Source organism: Grampus griseus, assembly GCF_964374135.1.
Source record: "Grampus griseus genome assembly, chromosome: 11".
NCBI lineage: Eukaryota > Metazoa > Chordata > Mammalia > Artiodactyla > Delphinidae > Grampus > Grampus griseus.
The window spans coordinates 86,738,837-86,762,354 of NC_139005.1; the positions used below are offsets into that span (position 1 = coordinate 86,738,837).

The window sequence follows — 23,518 nt, forward strand, 5'->3', positions numbered from 1 at the left end:
TAAACAGGAGACAGTGGCCAGGGCTGACCGGGCAGGCACCGATGGAAAGTTAGCGCCAGCAGCAATGATAGAGCAAGCGACAAGCCCACCCCGAGCACGCAGTTAGATTCCAGGAGACAGCACTTGGCCAAAGGCTGGCTGGCGTACCACCTGCGTCAGATCCTCCGTCTGGGGAGGAAAGGGGGATGCTGACTGCCATAATGCAGATTCCAGGGTCCAGCCCAGACCTATTGAATTCGAGGATGAGGACAAGCTGGGACGGGCACTTCTTACAAGCTTCCCCGGTGATTCTGCGGCACTCTTTAGTTTGACCTTAAACCACAGTCAATGTGGCCGGGATGGCACTCCTTCTGTAACTTAAATACTATGCAGTCATATTAAATGCTCGATGATTAAGGAAAATTCATGAACTGCCCATCTAGAAAGAGGGGAATTTAAAACAAGCTACTTCCTTGAAGGGACTCAGTGACCTGTATTCATTTGCCCCTGGGAAAGGGAAGGTTTGTTCCCAGAGGACATCTGGCTCATCCTAGCCCGAGGCAGGCCTGTGGATGCCCGGAGGCCACGGAAGCTGGCTGCTCATGGGTTACTTCATGCTCTGCAGGCCACCTGGAGCTCCCACGCCTGGTCAAAGTGAATGTGTCCAGAGGAGGAGAGAGGAGGTGAGCTCCGGAGCCCCCCATCCTGCCTGCTCTGTGAGAGAGGGTCTAGCCGGGGCTGTGAGAAGCCCCCTCTTACGGGGATCCGCTGGAAATCTCTTAAGAAACCATCCCAAGGCCCCCTGCAGGAAATGGTGTCCAGTAGCACAAGAGATGCTCCACAGGCAACACCAGCATCACAAAAATACTGAAAACGCGAGGCTTGTTCAGCTGGGACCCGAGTGGCCAAGCAGGGGGTGATTTTTGGACTCTCGCATTCCTGAAAGCCAAACGCAGCACCAACTCAGAGATCTAAAGCTCAACGACTCTTCTTCCAGGTTTCAACAGCTCTGGGGGAGGGCAGACCAGACCAGAGGGCTGAGGTTACTTCTAAGGTGGACAGCCTCAAGTAGTAGCATCTGATCACTCTGACACTGTTTATACCACAGCTTGAATAAGCTTAGGATTGTGCAACTTCGATTTACCAAGCTCCAAGCCCAGCAGAGCCCCAGCCAGAACTGCTAAGAAAGCCAGCCTCAGCCCCTTGGCCCTGGCATCAGTCACAGGGACTTGGCCCAGGTGCCCCCTGCACAGGGAGGTACTCAGACAAACATGTCACAGCCTCAGTTCCCTCATCTGCAAATAAGGTGACAAGAGCACGGACCCCACGAGGTTGCTGTGGGGATCGTATCAGATTGTGTATATGATGAAGGGCGAGAAGGCATAACCAGCAACATCATCACTGGCAGATGTTAGAGCTACAAGGGCCCCAGAATGTTCTATGCCAGCCCCCTCGTTTTACAGATGAGGAAACCGAGTCCCCGGGAGATTAAAGTACAGGCCCAAGTTCACGAAGCTAACAGCAGTACTGGAACGGCAACAAGCGTCCTGATTCCCACTCCACTCCTGGATACATCATACCCTGGGTGGGGATTCCTAACCAAATTCCAAACCACAGCTAGCAGCAGGACTGAAACTGCCACCCCAAAAAAAAGGGTTTAAATTCACATTTACATGTGAGGCAGGCCCCAGCACAGTGAAGTCCCCAGAACTGCTGCATTATTAGTAAACTGAGGTGGGGGCGTGGGGCGGAGGTGACAGCCACTCCTAAGCGTGTTGGCAATTTAGGACCCGTTTCACAGCACGATGCGTGATTTCATTTCCATCTGACGCCAGGGGGCTGTCCTCACACAGACCTGCTGGGGACACTTTTCAGTCCAATTCAGTCCGATCCTTGTTCCAATATCTGAAGCTTGATTTGATATCACACGTGAGTAGGCATACCTGGGCGGTTCTTCTCCCATTATTTCTTAATTCACTGAAAACATTGCTTTTAAATATTAACTTCAGGCGGCCACTGAATCACTGACCTTGGGAACCAATGAAAAAGGGACACAAAAGACCAAAGAAACATTAGTTTTCCAAAGGGAAAGGAAATTAGCCAACTGAGTTTAGCTGATCCAGGTAAGCAGAACAAAGAAAAAAAGAAAGTTTTTTAATTTCTTAAGATGGTAGGATACATGTAACACACACACACAAATTAAAGGGCATGGCTTTAAATTTTATATTTTAACCATGGGTGATTTTAAAGATAAGTGAAAGAGAAGAGTCCTCAGAGGTTATTTTTATACTGACAGAATCCCTCTTAGGCGAAAAACAGGCATATAGCAATTAGAGCGCAAAGACGGATCAGAGAGGGAAGAGATATGGGGACATATGTATATGTATAACTGATTCACTTTGTTATAAAGCAGAAACTAACACACCATTGAAAAGCAATTATACTCTAATAAAGATGTTAAAAAAAAAAAAAAAGACGGATCAGACAGGGAAGGAATAAGAGCCCGGGCTGCAGTCTGTCCCCGCCCCCACCCCCAGAGGCCTCATTCATCATCTCCTCACAAGCAGCAGCTTCTTTTCCTTCCAGGAGAAGCTCTCAGCTCTCAGTGTCCATTATCCCTGCTCCACAGCCGCTTCCCCCCCCGCTGGACCCCCCCCATCGCCCTCCACTCCCCCCCAACATCCTCTCCCCACCCCACCCCCCACCCCCCCTCCTGGCACAATCCATTTGGATGCTTGTCAGCCCGCTAATTACCCCCCGGCCAACCTGCTACCAGGGATGTTGTCACAGAAGCACCTCCAGCTACAAAGGCACAGCCCCCACCCAGCTCTGCCAGCCCAACCCCCAAGGCGCATGCTCAGTCCCAGGTGGAAATTTCCTGCCACCCCATCAGGCCGGTTGCCTCCATGGGCCTCACCCACACCCATCACTCAGTGCCTACCCTCAGGGCGGTTGGGGCAGGGGTCTGTGGTCATTACAGGGACTTAAGGAGCAGCCTGGGTGTGTCCATGCCCCTGGACATTTATGCTTGTCATTTCCTCTGCCCGGATCCCCCCACACCCTACTGTCTGCAACTAACTTCTCCAGCTGACCCCCTCCTCCGCACCCACCCCCTGCAATAAGCCCCCGAAACGCACATATAGGTCCCCTTTCCTAATCTTGCTCACCATTACTTACAGGCTTCATTCACACAGAGACTGTTTCTGTTTTATTCATTGCAACATCTCCACTGCCTGGCAGGTAACTGGTGTTCTGTATACGCCAAAGAGCTGTGGCTGACATGGTCCCCAAGTATGAAGAAGGACCTTTATGAAACCATACAACAGTAATAGGGCATCTGATTCCACCCAACGCAGCCCCCAGCCCCCTGCCACTGAGTCTTCTTTGACCTGGCTAAACTCTCAAGTGCTGAATCCCTGCTTGTCCCAAAATCATTGAGCCTCAACTTGCTCATCTTTAAAATGGAGCAATAATAGTGCCCACTCCAGAAAGGCTGGGAGAGAATTCACAACAATAGCTAGTGGTAATCATGCTAATTCCCAGTTATCAAGCCCTTACTGTGTGCCAGGCACTGGGCACCATCCTCAACATCCTCTCAACAGCTCATTCATGAAATTCTTACTAAAAGAGTATTTCTGCTTTCTCAGTGAATTTAAACTGAGTCTGAGGAAGGTGAAGTAACTTGCCCTAGGGCACACAACTAATGAACAGGAGAGCTGGGTCTCGGGAAACCCAAAGACCACACTCTGAAGCTCGGTAGCAACACTGACAAAGCACGTAGCACAGCGCCTGGCGTTTAGCGGGTGTCTGTAAAGAAGGCTGAATCGGAGTCTCCGGAGATGCAGGCACCACCCAAGCCACACCGCACCGCCTTGTCCCCACCCCAAGTCTTTTCTTATTCAAATCAGTCCCATCTTCAAAAGCACATCCACTGGTGTTTCTTGCTGCTCTCTGCAGGGCCAGGCAACACAGCTGAACAAAAGGCAGAATCAGACCAGAGGGTCCGGGAAGCACATCCCTAAAATGCAACAGTGAGTCAATTCTCCAGCAAGCAATCCTGGGAAATCTGCTCTAGATAAGGTACCGATCAAGGTCCTGCAGATCATGGACCGACCCCTCAAGTTGCTTACAATCCCATGGAGAGGGCAATGGACAGGCTCTCCCTGCCCTGCACTCATTCATCCTTCTACTAGTAGGAGCACCCTGACATTGCACTGGGGCCCACCCCTATCCCACTGCTAAAGAGACTGACAGTCAAGATACTGCACCCTCCCCATGCCAATGGGGAGACACATGACCTACAGTTTGGCCAAGGAGATGCTCTTCCTAGGACTCTGAGACCCTTCCCAGCAAAGTGTTCTTTTGTGAGATCATAGGCAGAAACTGATGTAGAAGTCCTTCCAGGCCTCATTCTCCCATTTCCACCCCCAAGTCTCCCTCATGCTCCTAAGAGGAGAATTGAGTCTCACTTTGCCCAGAGTATGAATTTTCCCATCCCTGACAAGAGCCAGGAGAGAATCTCCCCTGTCCTCTTTGCTCACTCATGTCATGTGCCTTACACTCCATCATCCCCTCCATAAGATGGGCCTCTGACTACTTCACTTGACTGGTACTAGTTGAAATACCGTCTTCAGGACCCATCCAGATTAATTCTTACAATAATTTCCTCTCTCACCCCAATAAAGACATAGTAAATTACTGTGGAATTTGGCCTTTTTTTCTGGCTGACTGGGGGTTCAGTCAGGTTGTTTTGACCAATCTTGCAAGAAAGGTGCAGAAAGTCCAACGATATTCCCTGCCAGATAATATTCTACCCTATAAAATATTACCAGTTGTTATAAACTGAATTGTCTTCCCCTCCCCCCAGCAAATTCAAATGTTGAAGCCCTAACCCCCAATGTGACTATTTGGAGGCAGGGCCTTTAAGGAGGTGACTAAGGTTGAATGAGGTCATAAGGGTGGGGTCCTGATCTAACAAGACTGAAGTCCTTGGAGGGAGAGGAAGAGACCCCAGGAGCACGTGCTCACTGAGGAAAAGCCATGTGAGGCCACAGGGAGAAGGCAGCCATTTGCAAGCCAGGAAGAGAGGTCTCACCAGAAACCAACCCTGCCGGCACCTTGATCTTTGACTTCCAGCCTCCAGAACTGTAAGAAAATTAATTTCTGTCATTTAAGCCACGTAGGCCATGGTATTGTTACAGCAGCCCAAGCAGACTAATATGCCAGTCGTTGTCTGTACTACCTAAATCACAGTCAACACATAATATAACAAGAGGGAGAGTCATTCACGGTCAATACCAGGAATAAGAAGCAGAGACGGCAGGATAGGAACCCTCATTCACCCCTGCGTCCCCAGCAACTAGGGAAGAGTCCGGTCCCATAACAGACATTCAATAAACACGTGTTGAGTTGAACTGAATTAAACATGCTGAATCCCATCAGTCATAATTTTTATAAGAATGTTCACCCAGGGCTTCCCTGGTGGCGCAGTGGTTGAGAGTCCGCCTGCCGATGCAGGGGACGTGGGTTCGTGCCCCTGTCTGGGAAGATCCCACATGCCGCAGAGCGGCTGGGCCCGTGAGCCATGGCCGCTGAGCCTGCGCGTCCGGAGCCTGTGCTCCGCAGCGGGAGAGGCCACAACAGTGAGAGGCCCACGTACCGCAAAAAAAAAAAAAAAAAAAAAAAAAAGAATGTTCACTCATCCACCCACTACCACCAACCTGGGCCAAAATCTACAAGTTGCTGATGTCAGATTCCCAATTCCACTCTGGTCCACGTTGATTCTATACTTGCGGGTGAGACTGCAAACCCGTGTATGCAATACCAAGGTGTGTAAATGGCCCCCCCACCATGTACACAGTACCATCTCGCTTTATTTTACTCTCCCTACCACCCATGAGACAAATTACTTATTTTGCAGGAGAAAGAAACTGATCCTGCAGAAAGGAACTCTCTGAGTCCCCCACAGGTCATAAAGGCAACACCCCAAGTTCCAACCCAGGTACTTGGATTCTGTGGCCAATACTACCTCCACTGGGCCACACCTGTTTCCAAGTGTCGTGAAATCCATGCAACCACAGGGTGAAGGAGAAACACCCCAAGTCCTGGCACTGTGATGCTTCTTTTCTCCATTGTTTAAACACCTGGCACTGTGATGCTTCTTTTCTCCATTGTTTAAACGAGCTCAGATATCAGACTGTTCAAATGTCGTGGGCGATCTGGCTGGGGAGCTAATCAGAGCAATTTGAGTGCACGGCTAAACGAGGACACCCCTTCCTGGACCAAGCCCTGCCTTTATGGCAACACTTCATAAGAACCATTCCCTTACAATACAACTGTCAAATCCAGCAACCGCAGGCCAGAAACATCCCAGCTGAACCCCGCCAAGCTGCTTTCTGATGTACTGTACACACAAATACCAATATTCCCCAGATGTTCTCCATGTAAAACATTTGGTTTGAGACACAGCCCTCCTTTCCCAAAAACTCTTACATTTGTTTAATGGACTCATACAGTTCAGCTAAAATATCCTGGAGCAGACATCTGAAGCCAGCCAGGCTCTGATGCAAGCATCCCATCTGCAGAAAAGAAGAACAAGTAAATAAGACGGTCCTCCCCAAGATTTATGCTCCCTGCATCTTTAAGAAGGTCATAAAATGTAAGCTATGTACGGATAATAATGCAAGTTGCTTTCAAGTGTGTTTCTGAGTCCATCTCGGTACTAATCTAAGACTGATGTTCAAAAGGGCAGTGGGTCTGGCTGGCATGCTAAGGAGGAGGCCACATTCTGTTTCTTACTCCCTCAGAAAAGAAGTTAAAAAAATCTGTCACTTGAGCAACCTAGATGATTGAGGTGAAGGTAGGTTTTCTCTTGGTTTTAGTTTTCCAAATATAGCAATAGCTCCTTTATTCCAAAGTCACTTGTCCCTCCGGAACACAGGTAAGATGTGGCGAAATGAGAAATGTACTGGACCTTGAATCAAGAGACTCATCTCAGCCACATACTAACTGAGTGAGCCTGGCCGGGTCAACTCTCCCCAGAATGGCTCATTCTTTTACAAGAGAAAACAGAATCTCATCAGGTTCATTGTCAGGGCCCATTCAGCTCTGAAGACTGTATGAGAAAGGAAACGAACTCTTAGAAAAGCCACCCCAAGAAATGGCATAGACTCCATCCACTGAGCCCCTGAAGATGGTCACCCAATGTTTTCCTGCTGACACAATTCTAACAAGCTTGTCATGGCAAAGCTGTAGAGAAGTGGAAATATGGAACTAGAAAGCCACTAGAGACAGTCTCCCTGGTGGAATCAAGACAGGACGACTGGCTTTTACCTTTCGTCTTTAACTTTTCTGTGTCTTGTGAGTTTTCAGTATTGAGCATGCATTATTTTTGCTAGAGGGAAAAGAAAAATGTTATCATTTAAAAAAGGGTCACAAAAAGGCATGGAAGCTGATGAAGGAGCAGACAGACAAACTATAAATAGCAGACATGAGAACTCCAAAATACAGTACTGAGAACCATTTAGAAGTTCCCCAAAAGACTTCGAGAAAAGGTTTAACTACCTTCAAGGTACTTCGTTTTAAGAAAGCAAGAAAGTGTGCATCCAACTGAGAAAGATTTCCATAAGAAATGGCTACAATTTTTTAAAAGATTGGCTTGTATATAAGCGAGCTTCAATTACCTGGAAAACTATATTTAGAGCTCTCTATTATAACCTTTCAGTATTTCCACTTAACCAATGCATCAGATTAACAAGAATTCTCCACTTTCTTGACTGGGCTCATGTCACGTTGAACCCTAGGGGCCGCTGGGCTGCTCTCTGCTTCTTCCACCCTCTTCTGTTTTACTAGCCAACTCCCCACCACCACCCCAGCCAAGCCAACTGCCCCAATATGGCAGCTTCTATAGTCCATGGAGCACCTCATCCTCCCAAAACGCCAGCAAATCATGGTGTAATTGTAACTTCCTCCATTTGAGGATAAAGATCCCCAGATTCATCACTGCCAAGAAAAGGCAAAATGCAATGAGACAACATACAAAAAATGCCCAATACTGTCCAACATACAGTACGTACTGCAAAGCCCCTTTTAAAATTATTATTGTTAACAAATAGGCCACACGCAGAAATGTGTGTAAGAACCCTGCAGTGAGACCTTCAAAATACGAGGTTGAGAGGATGGTGTCAGAGGGCAAAGTGAGACAGGGCTTGGGAGAAGAGGAACAGCTGTAGCCTCTTTTGAAAGAGGACATTTCGGGTCACCCCAGTAAAAGACGTCCTTCCAAATGTACTTCTGTAACCCCCAGGGAATCGATTTTGCAGGACGGAATTATTTCCCTGAAATAAATAGACACACAAAAGTCGCCACAACTGGAGCCTAACAAGAAAACAAGCCAGCTGCTGATTTACAAGCAGCGTCTGATGCAACAGAGCAAAAGGTCCGCGGCTCAGGTCCAGCGGGATGGCTCTGGACACACCAGCCCTCCGTGGCGGAAGCACACTGGGAGCCACATAGGGGAGGGGCCTCACCTTGCTGTGGGCAAGGTCCCAGGTGGACCAGGCATGGATGGGACACCTTCAGGAGCGCAGACCCTTGGGCCTCCGTCATCACCATGCTCCACCATGGTCTCAGCTCCAGCCGTGCACCTAGGCGTCTGTTTAAAGATGGTGATGCCCGGGCCCCACCCACAGAGAGCTGCTAAAAGGTCCCTACAGGTGATTCTAATGCTCCGCTGGGACTGAGAACAAGCGGTGTAGCTGGAAGAGCCCACAGAGGGGTCAGACAGACCTGAGTTTTTAACTCTGGCGCTACCTTGCTTACTTGAGCAAATCAGTTACCCTTCCTGAGCATCAACTTTTTTAACTGCAAAGTGGGAATAACGGTCCCTTCATGACAGAGCTGCTGTGAAATAAGATGCTGCACGTCAACGGCCTCATGGAGGGTGATTATTCTACAAATGTTCTCTCCTCTCCCTTCGCTCCCCTTCTTTCAAGGTTCTCCCAAGTGGGTCAGGAGTTCTGGGCATCTCCCAACTCTAAGGGGCTTCCTGCCTTGCTAGGTGGGAAAAAAAAGGACGGGAGCGAGGCACATCTTTCCTTCTGTTGGCTGTCCCCCATCACACATACAAAATACACGCACTCAGAACCCCTACTGGTGAAGTAGCCATATTATTCTACAGCAAAACTATGCAAAGAATGGAGAGTCACAAGAAGCAAAATGAGGGAACACCTAGCTTGTAAGATTTGCTTTGCTTTTCCTGGCGAGAGGAAGACCTAACCTGGGTGTGACACTTCCTCGGGAAGTCCCTGCCTCTGCCTCTGTCTCTCCTGTTAGCTGCGAGCCTCTTACACCTGGCAGCACAGGGGTGAGGTATAGTAGGCCCAAGGGAATGTCTGAATTAATTATGCTCTTTGAGGCCAGGGATGGGCATTTGCAGATCAACAGAGCTCCTAAGGCCCACACGTGTTAATCCCCTCAAAAGGCATTTCCTAAATATACCTGACTCTGATTCTGAGCAACTGGCAGAAAAGGATATAAAGGCACATTCGGCATTTGGGGGGCAGCAGCTCAAAGTCTAGTGACAGAGCAGCAGCCCCGCAGCACTTCCACGCTGGCATTCCCCTTCAAGTAGTGCAGACGTGGGCCAGTGACTTAATTTTCTGTGCCTCAGTTTATCCACTGTAAAACGGGGATGATAATGCTGTGCATCTCTCAGGGTTACCATGAGGATGAATTAGGTCAGAGATTCAACGTGCTTAGACTACCGCCTGGCACAATTCCTGCTATGTAATTGTTTGCTATTATTATTACTCCATGGGAAAATAACAGGCAAAGAGACCTCAAACTACGGTTCCAATATAAAGGCGTGGGGTCTTAGGGCCCTCCAGTTATCACAAAAGAAGGTGAGGACTGAAGAAAGTGGGGGGTATATCCTCAGACGAATACAACGAGCTTTCCATTACTGTGTTTCCCAAGGACAGACCACGGACCAACCCCATCACCTTCCCTTGTGTTATCTGGTTAAAATGCTGAAGATTCCCAGGTCTCCCTAAGTCGCACCCCAGCCCTGCTGGACCAGGCTCTCTGGGGTGGGTGCCAAAGATGGTGCATTTTAACTGGCACACCCAGGAGATTCCCATGTCCCCACAAATCTAAGAGCCCTTAGACTGGCTAAGCTCATCAACTAGAGGGTCGTGTCCGTTTGCCCACCATCATAGCCTGAGAGGCTTGCACATAGTACGTGCTCAACAAATATCAGATGAATCCATTCAAGAGTTACAACTCAATAAGTAGTCAGTCAGTTGTTTTGAAGGTGGCAGGCACATGCAAAGCAATGCTAAACCAGACAGACAACTTCATTCATTTATTCTAAAAATCTTCACCGTGCTTACTATATACCAGGCACTGTTCTAGACAATGGAGATGCAGAGAAGATGATGAATGAGGTTGTTTAGAGATAATTAAAATGGTGACAAGTGCTGTGAATGGAGCTAATAAAGCAAGGAAACGGGTGGAGCATGTCTCTCTGTCATTAAACTCGGCCTCTAGAACAGCGCCACCCTTTAGAACTTTCTATGATAATGGAAATGATCTTTCCTGCATTGTCGGATGGTTGCCACCAGCCCCATAGGGTTATCCAGCACTTAACATGTGGCTAGTATGCCCAAGGAGCTTAAGTTTTTAATTTTATTTCACTGTAATTAATGTTAACTTTAATAGGCACGTGTGTCCACATGAGACAGCACAGGTCTAGGGGCGGAAAGAGATTAGTAGACTGGAAATTATAACACAAAGCACTCAGTGCTATGAGGGTGAGGGAGGCGGGCAGAAGCACCATGTGTTATCAAATGCCTCTCACCCAATTACCAGATGACCTAACGTTCTCTGGCTCTCAGAATTGAAAGAACAAGGTGAGGTACAAGGCATTGTACTTGGGCTGGAATTTTTATAGGCCATGATCAGTTGGAAGTGGTATGCAGCCCGGCCAAGCCCCAGAGACTGTGGTTCAAGAACACACCACCATCCACAAAGCCTGCCCACAGCTGCCAGAGAGATCTCTCTCTTCCCCATCATTCCGCTGATGGTCATTTTGTCCTTGGCTACAACGTCCCACTGGGCCCTGCATGGATTTTACGAGATTTATTCGCTTCAAGCATAAGTACGGATACAAGCCTCCTAAATTCCACCGGAAAATTGGTGGCTAATCCAAACATTTCATAAAATTAGAACTCATTGTGGGGCTGAAAGGAATTCAGACTGTGCCGCCACCAGAGAAATGCAAAATATTTGTTATAATTTTTTCCTTTGTGAGCTGTTTCAAGCAGCAAGTGCTTTTTCAGCTTGAAGTTAAAGGAGGCGCTGGGGCGGTGGGGGGAAGGAATGGGAGAGTTTTTGTTTTTGTTTTGTTTTCTCTGTGGTTTGCAAAAAGTATCACCAGATGATGAAAAATCGAGGAATCCTGCTGACTCCCTAATCCCTCGGCCAGCAGAGATAATAAACTTTCCCCATCTCGGCTGCACCTTGCCTTTATAAAGATGGTGTTTTTCTTGGAAAATGGTACATCTGCTCCTTAATTTTCTTCTTAGGCTTTAGCCCCAGAATCTTTCCTATGCTGAGATTTCATCAGCAAGAGAGAGACGGCCATCATTCATTCAGGCATGCGTGCAGGCACGTCACCAATACTGATTTGCCAGGCACCATGCTAGGCACTTGAGATAACACCAGTAAACAAAACTGGTGAAAATCCCTGCCCTGGAAGAGCCTGCCTTCCAGGGAAGGAGGACAAACAAGGGAGGAGTTGGTGACTGCCACTTGCAATTTGGAGACAAGACCTGAAGACTCACCAAATGCAGAAACTGGATGGGGCTGGAAAGTAAGCTCCAAATCAGTCCCAGAACTCTCATCTCACAGAGAAATTAGCTGAAGCCGTAGAAGAGGCGTAATTCGCCCCAGGTCACACAGCTCAAGTTGTGGCAATGGTGGGACTGGCCCCCAAGCCTCCTGACAACATCCCCAGACTCCTAACACTCCACAGCCATTCCACAAACGTGAGGTGCCTTCTTCCTGTGCACCAGGCACAGAACCAGGCACAGGGAGGACATAACTGAGTAAGACACGGAATAACTGGCTTCATGGAACCAAGGTCCTCCAGCTGCTATTTTCACAAGCCTGGACACAACTTCTCGGAGCAGTAAGTCTGGGTTCAGTGGGAGTCCACCCCACAGCGTGTGGGTGAAGGACCAAAGCAGGAAGCTGCACAAGCCTCCAAGGATCCGCGCCCATGAGAGGCCATGGAGCCCAACGATTACAACCTTGACCCTGAAGTCAGACAGCCCAGCCCTAGGTCCCAGCTCTGTGACTTTGCGCAAGGCTTGTGACCTCTCTAAGCCTCTCCTTCCTGGTCTGCAAATGAATGTACTAATAATACAGGCTCAAAGGAGAGGTAGCATGTAAAGTAGTTAGAACGGTGCCTGGCTCACACGCGCCACTCAATAAATGTTTCCTGCTATTACAACCGTTAGGGAAAGGATCCTCCTTCCGCTCTGGACCTTCCTACACATTCAAGAAGGTGGATACGACTCAGTGGAGATTTCCACTTCATTCCTCCCCTCTCCAGGATTTCTGCCACGAGCTGCCTGCACACCCACTCACACACTGGTTCCTTCCCCGAGCATTCCATTTGATTCTGCCTGTGAAACAGATATCAATTAACCACAAGGAAGATGCAAAGCGGGGTTCTCCCTGGAGCAGATGCATCACTGCCCTGCCTTTCCACCCAAATACATTCACGTGCTGGGCTCTGAGCTCACCAGACCAACCCGAGTATCAGCCTCTTCCCTCCCACGGCTTCTGCTAGTTGGAGAAATAATTCACTTTCTAATCTACCAAGAGCTAGACAAGGTAGTAGCGTTACATCAAGGACCACTGAGAGCTTCTCAAAGTTTGCTGTCTTCTCTTCTGATACTGAGAAAATCATGGTTGCATAATGAATGTACTTGATGTAAAGGGATGAAATTCTAAGAGACCAAAGCACACACACAAAAAATACAATAGGGAATCAGTGTCCTTAAATGGACCAGCAAGGAGGGGTAAGCGTTGACCACAAAGGCTGGGGATCTAGAAATGACAAGGGGCAGCTGCACGTTCTAGAACCAAGAGGTGGTTGAGCTCCTTTGGGGCAGAGGCTGTTCCCTGTTGCCATTGCCCAGCCCCACCCCACCACCTCCCTGGTGCCCACACAGGGCCTGGCACAGCGGTGGAGCTCAGCAAATATTTGAATAAATGTGTTTAAACGTGCAACCTGGGAGAGGCAGAAGGAAAAATGACAGCTATTTCTACTCCTCCTTGGAAGCCGTCTAGGGTCATCGCCGAGAGCTCAGACAGATGTGAATTTCATTCCTGCCATCATCCCCCGGTCACAAATAGTGTGTCCCTGGGCCTCAGTTCCCTCTGCAGTAAAATGGGGGTTGTGAGAGCATCTCTCTCACTGGGACGGGGGGTGTCTAAGAACGACCGGGAATTCAGTGAGACGAGGCAGGCAACACACTCACCCCAAGGCCTGGTGAATATAAAGCGCTCCACAGAGGTGAGCTTGATGGACTGATTTCATCTTTAAGGATGAAAGACTAGTAAACATACCGGTCAATTCTTCCTTTTAAGTGAGGATGCCAAAAACATGCCTTCCACTGGGGAGAGGGCCCCTCCTTAGTCTTCTCCTCCTGCCTGGAGTCTTGCCTCCACCCGCCTGTCCCCAGGTAGAAGGAGCTCCCTGGATGCTGAACGCCCCCCCCCACACACCCCGTCGATGCTAAAAGCACTGGGAGACCCAAATGCACAATGGAGAGCAGAGGCAGCCACAGGCCTCCAGCCTCACTGGGACCAAAAGCAAAGTCCCCTAAACGCGAAGTCGCTAAGGAATGAGTGAAGATCCCTCCGAGCAGCCCAGCAGGATATGAGTTTGCCTTCCTCTGCATCCCAAATGATAACGGCTAATTTTTATCGAGAACTGGCTACATGTCAGGCACAGTTCTCGGCACTGTCCCTGACAACCCAGGAGGCAGGTTCTATTATCATCCCACTTCATAGATGAGAAAACTGATGAGGTTCTTTGAAAATGAGAACAGTCTAACTCACATAGAGCCTAGGCCAGAACTCACTTCACAGACATGCTTAAAAAGCAATGTCTGCCTTGAGCTGAATGGGAATGCAGACTCTCCTTACACTTGACAAAGCCTGCACCTAACAATCTGAAAAAGGTTTTGGGAGCTGAAGATACTTCCCCTTCCCGCAGCAAGACCTCCTGCCAAAAACCAGGCAGTAGGAAATGAAGTCTACGTTTCACCAGTTGCATTCAGCGAATCCCAGGATTCTCTTCCTATGCGCTGGCAGGGACCTTGGAGAGCATTTTGTCTTGGCCCCTAGATTTACAGGTGAAGAAAGGGGCTTCAACACCTGGGCACCTACTCTGTGATGCCCTGTGTCCAGGCTGCCCAAGGTACAAAGACAGCTGAGACCCCATCCTGCCTTTCCCAAGAGGGCTCCTTCCAAGGATAACATTCTCTGTGGGCCACACACTTTTCTAAGAACTTGACGTACAACTCATTTATCCTCACAACCACTCCCATGTCACAGATGAAGAAACCGAGTCAAGCTGACCATCTCAAATTTACACAGGAGGTTGGAGCAGGGTCTCAAACCCAGGCGCTCAGAACCAGCCCACACTCCCTTTGGATTCCTGGATTGGATCGTCCACTTCCCTTCCACCTTCCTGTGAGTGTCATTGGCAGCTGGGGTGAATCATACGTGAGCTGAGCCCAACTCACAATGAAATGACAACAGCCAGCAAGGATTCCTTCCAATCTGCACCCATCAGCTGCTTGTGTGGCTTTCGAGCCACGTGAGCTACAAGGAGCATGACACCAGCGAGAGGGAATTGGGGACTTAAGGAAACACTGACAACGCAGCAGCTCCCTTTTTTTAAACTCCCTTTGGCCGCAGAGTTGCAAGTTGCGCCCTGAGCCATCTGGACACCGCCCTTCCCCTCCCCTTCCAGGGAAGGAGGGAACCTACCACAGCAGCCTCTTAGCACCCTCCCACTGGAAATATCCAGCTGCCTCTCAATACCTCTAATGAAAGTAAGCAAAGTGGCATTCTTTTCTCGAGTTTAAAAGGCGAATCACGCTGGTGTTTTTTCCAGACATACATTAAACTCCGCACTCCAGCCGGTTTACAATTCCTTAAGTACTTGATTTACAGCCCAGGGAGAAAATGTTTTGAAAATCTTGCAAATGCATTTCGTGTCTCCAGCTTGCCTGCTCTGCAGAGCTGATCACCAGGGATTCTCAGATGGGGGGCCGGCGACTCCCGGAAGTGTGGGAGTGACCCAAGGAGGCCACAGAGCTCCAGAGAACCACGGGGAGCAGCCGCCAGGGGTGGGAACCGGCTTCCCTCCTCCTCCCTCCAGCCGTTCAGAGCTGCAATGGAGACGCACCTGGCCGCGTGGGCCCTCCACCGCGGTCCACCTGGTGGTAAGGAGAGGGGTGACCCAGGGCAGGGTCACCCAAGGGCCCTTCCCCACCTTCTCAGGACTGCTGGTGCACTCTCGATACGCTGTTCATTCGTGCATTCATTCATCCATTCATTCATTCTTACTGAACACCTACTATATGCCTGGCACCCGGCTACAGGCCAGGATGCCGTGGTCAGACAGTGACCCTGCTTCCCTTCTAATGGGGGAGGAAGGGGAAGCTGTATACAGACAAAGCATCAAACCCACAGGCTCTGAAGGAAACCGACACAGGGCCAAGACAGGAGGACAAGGGAGTGAGAGTTTGGACAGCCAGTCAGGACCTGAAGGATGTGGCAGATTCAGAGTTTAAGTCCTCAGCAACCCATGGGAGGGTTTAAAGCAGGGACAGCCACGACCTGGTATAAGAAGGCCACCAGGTGCTCGACGCTAGTACTTCTCAACAAAGTAGTAATACCAGCTCTGGTTTTCAAGATACTATGCACAGGATCTGCGTTGCAAGCTTCCAAATCCTACTTCTCATGGCACTCGCACTTGGTCGGATATCGGTCGCCGCATTTTCAAGATGAGAAAACAAAAGCTCAGAGGACACGTGCGGCTTGCCCAGGATCCTCCAGCCGCTGAGCCGCAGGGAGGCAAAGGAACCCAAGTCTGCCTGATTGTACAGCCATGATTTCTTTCTCCTCATTTATATACTCCCTTGCCTCATTCTCAGACTCTTCCAGATGCGCTCATGACACGCCCCAACTAAGTTCTCGGGACCTCAATGGCAGGTCATATTCTGCTCTGAAACTTCCCACTGTCCTGGGCACTTTAGGAAGTCCTCGTGAAATACACCCGGTTTACTGCCAGATTGAAAGGAAGAGGGGTACCACCCCCAGCGGAGGATGTGTGTTCATCACGGGGAATCTTCAGCCCAGCCCCGGGTTAACATGCAGTTAACAGCTTACCGGAGAGCCTCGCCGTGAAGTCAACATCTGGCTGCTTCTGGACCACTTCCAGAGAATTTTATCAATACAGCCAGACTCCACTCACGGTGGGTCATCTGGCCCAGCCCCTCCTGTGCCGGGGCCTGGGATCTTCTCATTCCTGCGCTGTACAGTGGCGTCTGGGCCAGCGGAATGATAAATGCATTCTGCTTTAAAGCAGATACTTCACAAATCATAACTTACAGATGCTCCAGGACTTTCATGTGGGAAAGACAAATGAGACTTAGGCTGTCTGACTCCAGAGCCACTGAGGACAGGAAGCCACAGCCAGGAAGGCTCTCTCCCCCCTAACAAGCTCATGAGCAAATGTAACAGAAAGAGAATTCGTGCAGGGAAGGGTCTGCCTGGCTTTGCAGACTATGCTACGTAACCCGCCATTCATTTCCAGCCATTGTCTTTCCTTGCCCACAAATCGGAAAGCTCCTTGAGGTCGGGGGTGGTGACCTCCAGCCTCCACACCTCCTAAAACAGTCCCTCGCTCACTGTACTCACTGTATTCCCTTCTGTGCCATCCTACAAGCCTTTGCGCGGGACCTACTATGTGCCTGGCACACTGCTAGGCACAGACAGTAGGTCCAAGACGGTTAGAAGGGGCTTCCCAGCAGCCAAGACACCTCAACTCAATCCTTATCTCCTGCGGCTTCCCAGGAGGAAGTGAGATCAGACGTCCTGGAGTGGGGTGGGTGTATTTCTGTCTGCAGGCCGGGAAGTGAACCAGCTGACTGCCCGAGGCCCCCTAGGGATTCCAGAACCTGAGGCTGCTGAAGGCATAGAGAACAAAGTGTGTGCCCAGGAGGAGAGCTCTCTGACCTGCTTCATCAAAACAGACCCGTGGCCCAACAAGCAGAGGTCTCTCTCCCCCAGCACCGAGCTGAGCCTTATCTTCTCACAGCTCAACTCCTGCGAAAACCTCCAGGCTGGCTCCCTGCTCCAAGCCGGCACACCAGACCCATGGGCTCGGAGCCCCCGCTGCGATCAGCGCCCAGCTCAGCCCACCTAGAGGAAGGGAGCTGGCCAAGGTCTCTGCATTCACGCTGCCCGGGTCCACACCCTGGCTCTGCTGCTGCGTGTGACCCTGGCAATTAGCGAACCCCTCCGTCTCTTCATCTGGGAAATGAAACGATTGCAGGATTGTCACGAGAATTAAATTAGTTAAATGGACCTGGCACATTAGAAGCACTCAAGAAGAATTAGCCGCTATTATTATCATTATTATTATTAAACGGTATTATTATTCCCCCCATCCCATATCACCAACCTTGCCTCCCACTATGTCCCAGCATACACCCTGCATTCCAAGAGATCTGGCCTGCTCACCCTGGAATCTGCCCTCTGCCCGAAAGCTTCCATATTTCAGTCTTCGGAAACCCAAATCAAGGGTCATCTTCAACAGCCCCTGCCCTCCTTAATCCTACAGTACGCCCTCTCTCTATACCCTTCCTGAACAACAAGAAAACCCCCCAGGAGAAGAACCTCCCCATGGCTAATCTTCCGGCACGTGAGTGAAACACCGCACCCAAATCCAGAGGTCACCTGCTGTGCATCAAAAAGAAGGTTTTCCACTTCAACAGCAGCAATGGGTCTCAACATAGATAAACCTGTCTGACACTGCCTAGCTATTTGATCCTGGGCAAGTTACTTAACCTCCCCAAGCACTGTTTTCCCCACTGGTTAAATGGGTCTAACAAGAGTGCGCACCTCTTAGGATCGTGGTGACGATCAGAAAATGTCCGTAAAGCACTTAGCACAGCGTGACACACCACAAACTCTCAAAAGTATCCGCTGGTTGTAATAACAGCGGCAGCAGCAGCAATACAGGAGGGGGTGTTCCTGTCTAGCACGGAACTCAATTTAATGAACTGATCTTCGATGAGCTACATTCCCACTTGAACATCTCCAGAAGTAATCAATTCCTGTATAGAAGAGGTACCCATGGCCTAGCAACTGCTCACTCTGTCTCTTCCACCAGACTGTAAGTTCCTCGGGTCTTATCCATGTGTATGTCCCAGAATTTAACATGGTGAGAAGCATACGGCAGATGGTAATAAATCTTTGTTGAACTGAGCAGAATTAGCTCAATAGTTGTAAGTACATTTCATCTTTGCTACTAGATTATAAGCTCTTTAAGAGTGAGGCTCGTGTCTTGCTCCAGTAAAGATTTATTAAATGAGTGATGGAAAAATACCAAACTAAGAATCAGGTTTCTTAGACCCAGCCCAGTCACTCACCAGCTGTGCAACCTCAGAAAAGTCACTTAACAATTCTGTACCTTATTTTTCCCGCCTCAAGGATGAGAAGTTTGGACCACGTGTCTGCCGAAGTCCCTTCCCCCCTGAAACTGGGTTTGGGCCTTAGCTGCGACAGGGCACCTCAGCCACCATGCGTATGACAGCCACGCGCAGGCCAGCTTACTAATTTGCAACCCCGATCTGCAATTTTCCAGCACCAGGCTATCAATAACTTTGGGCCAGTGCTTAAAACACCCGTTTTTAGTCAAATCATCCCTTTGCTGGGCAAGGATGCCCCATCACCCACGCACCATGGCAAACTGGGGGCACGATTTGCCCGCCAGCCCTGCCACTCCCATGCCAGACCCCTCCCGGAGACCTGCTTCCTGCTCACACCACGTCACGTACTGCTCACAGGAGCTAACCTGGTGCAGAGGGAGAGTTGAACTTAGCCCTTGACGGTGAGGTGATCGCATAACACCTCTCCCCAAAACGTTGTTTGTTTTTGCCCTTGAATTTTTTGGCAGTGCTCTGTGCAGCCTGAGGGTCCAGGGAGTTTGGCTCAAAGAAAATGCCATGTTATAACATTGGGGCTCACTACACAGCCCTGCCTGAAACTGTATCAAAACAAAAGTTGTGCAATAAACAAAGCCCAAATTCAAGGCCTTAGAAATGTGTTCAGATCCTACCAGAATCTGGCTGACTGTCGTGGCTTCCTACGGGTGCACTTCCCTAATTAACCTGAAAAGTTGATGATTTCTCCTTCCTCTCTCTGAGTGAGTTAACTGTCCAATGCATCATGCCTCTCTGATGGTCTTAAAATCTAAATGAAAGTCCAAGCGATATGAGAAAAAACATCTTTTAAAAGAGGAAAGTAAATTTGCTAATTTCCCTTTTTGAGGTTTTCTATAGGTTATTTTATTCAATTCTCACAACTAGTCCATGAAGTTGGTACTATATTAGCCCATTTCACAGATGAGGAAGTGGAGGTTTCTGAAAGTTACACAGCTTGCCCAAAGTCACAAGGCTAGTCAGGGATCAGTCAGGACTTGAACGTAAGCCAGGACTCTTAGCCCTTCTGCAAGAGTGCCTCCTTTGTGGGGCTTGTTAATCTCTGGAAGAAGCCACTTTGAGTCCTTTCTCGTGGACATGCTCAGGCAGCAGCAGCAAGACTACATTTGGGATGAAGAGGGGAAGATGCCTGGACCACGCAGAGGGCTGGACTAGCCAACTCCAAGTTCCAGACTCTGCAACTCTCTACGGAACTGCCTTTCACGGAGCGCTGATGCTGCATGGTATTTTGCTTGATTCAGAAGGCCCTTGCAGACGTGCAATTCTTATTCTTAAACACTTCTCTGTCTCGGGGGGCTGATTTCACAGCATCTAATGGAGCCTGACACCCAGCACCCGATTTCCGCCACTCGCATTGGCAAAGGAGCTGACAGTCACAGCTCCTCTCGGGAAGTGCTCTGAAGGGCGTGGGGACAAACGAAAATAAAACATCACTTCACAATTCTACCCAAAGACCTAAAAGGTAGAATTGAGACAGCGTGCTCTGAATTCTCCTAAACTGCACCCCAAAAGCGAATTGCGGATGTTTAGTGCATCCTCAGAACCAGAAGAAAACTCCAAGTTCACACTTCAGATGAAAATTCCTTGCTGCTCTTGACAGCTTCTGAGTCACCAAGCACTGTACAGGCAAGAACAACTTGCTGACCAATTTTTTTGATGTTTGTTTTATTTTCTGTCCAGTCAGGCACAGGGAATTTTCCACCTGACAATTCTTGTTTCTCACTTAAGTTCTGACACCATCTGTGAGCAGTGTGCTCAGCAGGGGAAGGACTTGAGGCCAAGGAAGGCTTCCCTTCACCCAACCTCGGTTTTCCCATCTGCTTAATGCAGGGTTTTCACCAGATGATTTTGCTAACATCCTAAGTTTATCTATCAAGTAGAAAGCAGTCTGGGGATTGCCAGTTTCTGGATGTGGATATGCTACCAGATTCAAAATCTTTGCATAATTTTTGAGTAAAACATGAGATGGAGCTGAAATGAATAGCACAATGGGAAACTGAACTAGGACTGGACAATACCAGAGCAGGACTCAAATCTTGCGGCTGTGAAATGAGCCTCTTCCGTTCTCAGGGCGCCCCCTAGTGGCCACTCGGCTAAATCCCGACGGAATGCTCAGAGTTTCTGCAAATAAAGGGAAAGACACCCACCAAAAGAGAAAGGCAGGCTCCCGTCTACTGATGCAATCCCTTTCACTCTACCCTAGTCCGTGGATCAGACAGCAAGACAAATACCTGAGGCCCCAGTGAAGCTCGGAAAGATGTCTGCCATAAGACAAGCTTTCACTCTTGCAGTTAGTGGCAGCTCCCCAGGCTTCTGGTATCTGTGTCCCCTCACAAATCCCAGACACACCCTTACCACTCAACCCCTCACAAGCTCACATCCTCAACCTGCAGCTCCAACTGCGTCTGGTTTTCATTACTCCGCTTTCCAACTTCCCAGCGCGATTCTTCAACAGCTATTAAGACAACATGAGCAAGGAGCTAGGCTTAGTTTTTGCTTATTCAACATCCAGCCTGGGGAATATCACCTCAGACGAAAAGCATGAATGAAGTGCACGTTTCTCAGCCTCCTCTTCCACAGACCTGCAAGTGTGCTCCTCAAAGGTCATCTTTACAACCATCTCCTCTTGAAATTTTTCAACCTACAAAAATGGCACCTGCCCTCTCAATGACTTGCTTGCTATGGAATTTGTTGATAGGCGACAGCTTAAAAATACAATGTACAATCTCTCAAATTTCCAATTAACCTATAACAGACTTTTTTTAGGCTATAGGATAAAGCCGTATCAACCCAAAGAGTGAAGCCTAGAATGAGGGAGTTACCCAGGTAACCAAATATTTGAGAATTGGGGGGCTGAACTTTCTGCCTGATGCCCCATTTTGTCCACAGAACTGTCCCTGCAAAGATGCAAAAGAAAAATACTGACATGAACCTACCACTTCATCCAACAGTCCATTTTGCTTTTTCCCTATGGTCATTTGTTAAGTTTATAATCAACCTGGGATGTGAAACAGCCCCCAAAAGTGTACACAAGGAGTGCCATAATTAGTTCCTGACTTTGGCCCCAAATCGATTAAAATCCATCTGATATGCTGCAAATCAAAGAACCATGTTAATTTCCTGCCACACACCACACAAAATCTTTCTGCAACAGTCAGTCACTTTGAACCCAAACCTCCAGCCACAAGCAGTGTGGATTTCAAGGGCCCGTTCTGCAGAAAGGAAAATGACAACACACCGAGGTTGGGACAATGCAGAGACCCCAAGGCACTCGAGGCGCTACTTGGGGCTGTGTAAATGGTCTTGGGACCCTGGCAGGGTTTCAGCTGTCACAAAGAGTGGGGGTGGCTGGGGCAGACCCCTTAAGCAATGTAGTAGCCCTGCAGCCAGGGCCTGAAATGCAATTGAGTCTGCAACTCAACGTCCGTGTGGCTGTCCATGCCCTAGGCATTTCAGTCCTCCCAGAAGCCAGCAACAAACTGTCACAACCCTCAGGCATGCAGCAGCCTTTACTTTTGTCCCCTAACCTTCTCTCTTAAAAACAGGCAGGAGTGCGTCCTCCCTTGCAGTGACAGCAGCATCGCGGTAACGGGGAGTGGGAGGATGCAGGGGAGGGGGGTCTCATTCATCTACAGGACATGGGGCTTGGGAGACCAGCTCCGAGCTGAGTTTGTGGTTCTGTCTGGAGTTAAAGCAATAAGGCATTCCAGGGAATGAATGCGTGCCCGCGAGGGAGACCCCAACGGTCCCGACGTTGCAAAGTGTTTGCAAATCATAAACACTACTTTGCTGATGGGATCAAAACCCCCAAAATATGCGCAGACAGGATGTAACAAGTGTTTCGGGAGAAAGACACGCCTGAGCCACGGAGAGCTGGGGGGAGAGTGAGGAATCTGTCTGGGGGTTCCCGGGAAGCCCCCTCTCGGACAAGAGACCCTCCTCTGCGCCCCAGACCCCGCCGCGCGCGCGCTGGGTCCCCAGCCGCGTCTAGCCCGAGCCCCCCGGGTTTCCCCCCAACTCACCACTCGGCCCGAAAACCTCTCGGTGGCCCTCTTGACTTTGCCGTAGGTGCCTTTGCCCAGAGTCTCCTGCAGCTCGTAGCGGTGTTTCAAGTTGTGCTTGTGGTGATGCCGCTTCACCCCGTGCGGCTTCCTGGGCTCCGGGGCCGCCGCCGCGGGGGCTGCTGTCGCCCCCGCCCCCGCCTCCGGGGGAGAGCCCGGAGCCCCCGGTCCCAAGTCCGGGCAGTCCCCGGCCGCGGGCGCAGCGGCCCCCTCCATGTCCGAACGCGGGGCGAGCCGGGCCGGAGAGGGCAGGACAGGGCACGGCGCTCGCGGTGTCTGGGTCCCCGCCGAGGGAAACCTGGGCGCGCTCAAGGTCGCCCCCGCAGCATTGGGTAGGCGGCCGGCTCCCGCCCGGGCTGCGGCTGGGTCACTGGCGGCGGCGGGGACCGCACATCTGGCGCCCCCGGCGCGCACGATCCGCGCACCGCCCACCAGCCGCGGCGAGCTGCGGCGCGTCGGGCGAGGTGGCGGCGGTGGCGGGGGAGGCGGTGGTGTTCGCAGGAGGGAGGGGAGAGGGGTGGCTCCGAGCGCAGGAGGGGGAGTGTTATGTGGGGCGCCGCGCCCCCGGACCCCTCCCCGGGAGGACGCGCAGACGGGGCGGGGGCGGAGGCGGCGAGCGCGGGCCGGCCCCGGGGGAGGGGGCGAGGGGCGAGGGGCGGGGCG

General features: G+C 50.1%; 1 protein-coding gene across 1 annotated transcript in view; it reads right to left on the bottom strand.

Annotated features, from left to right (window-relative positions):
- Nucleotides 1-23,071, bottom strand: part of NUAK1 (NUAK family kinase 1) — a gene marked incomplete at its 5' end in the record, with an annotated part of 68,374 nt that extends 45,303 nt beyond the window's left edge. Inside the window, one exon of the mRNA XM_082666679.1 lies at nt 22,817-23,071. Within this exon, the coding sequence (XP_082522805.1) occupies nt 22,817-23,071 (255 nt within the window). The remainder of the gene's footprint in view (nt 1-22,816) is intronic.
- Between the last annotated feature and the right edge of the window lie 447 nt (nt 23,072-23,518).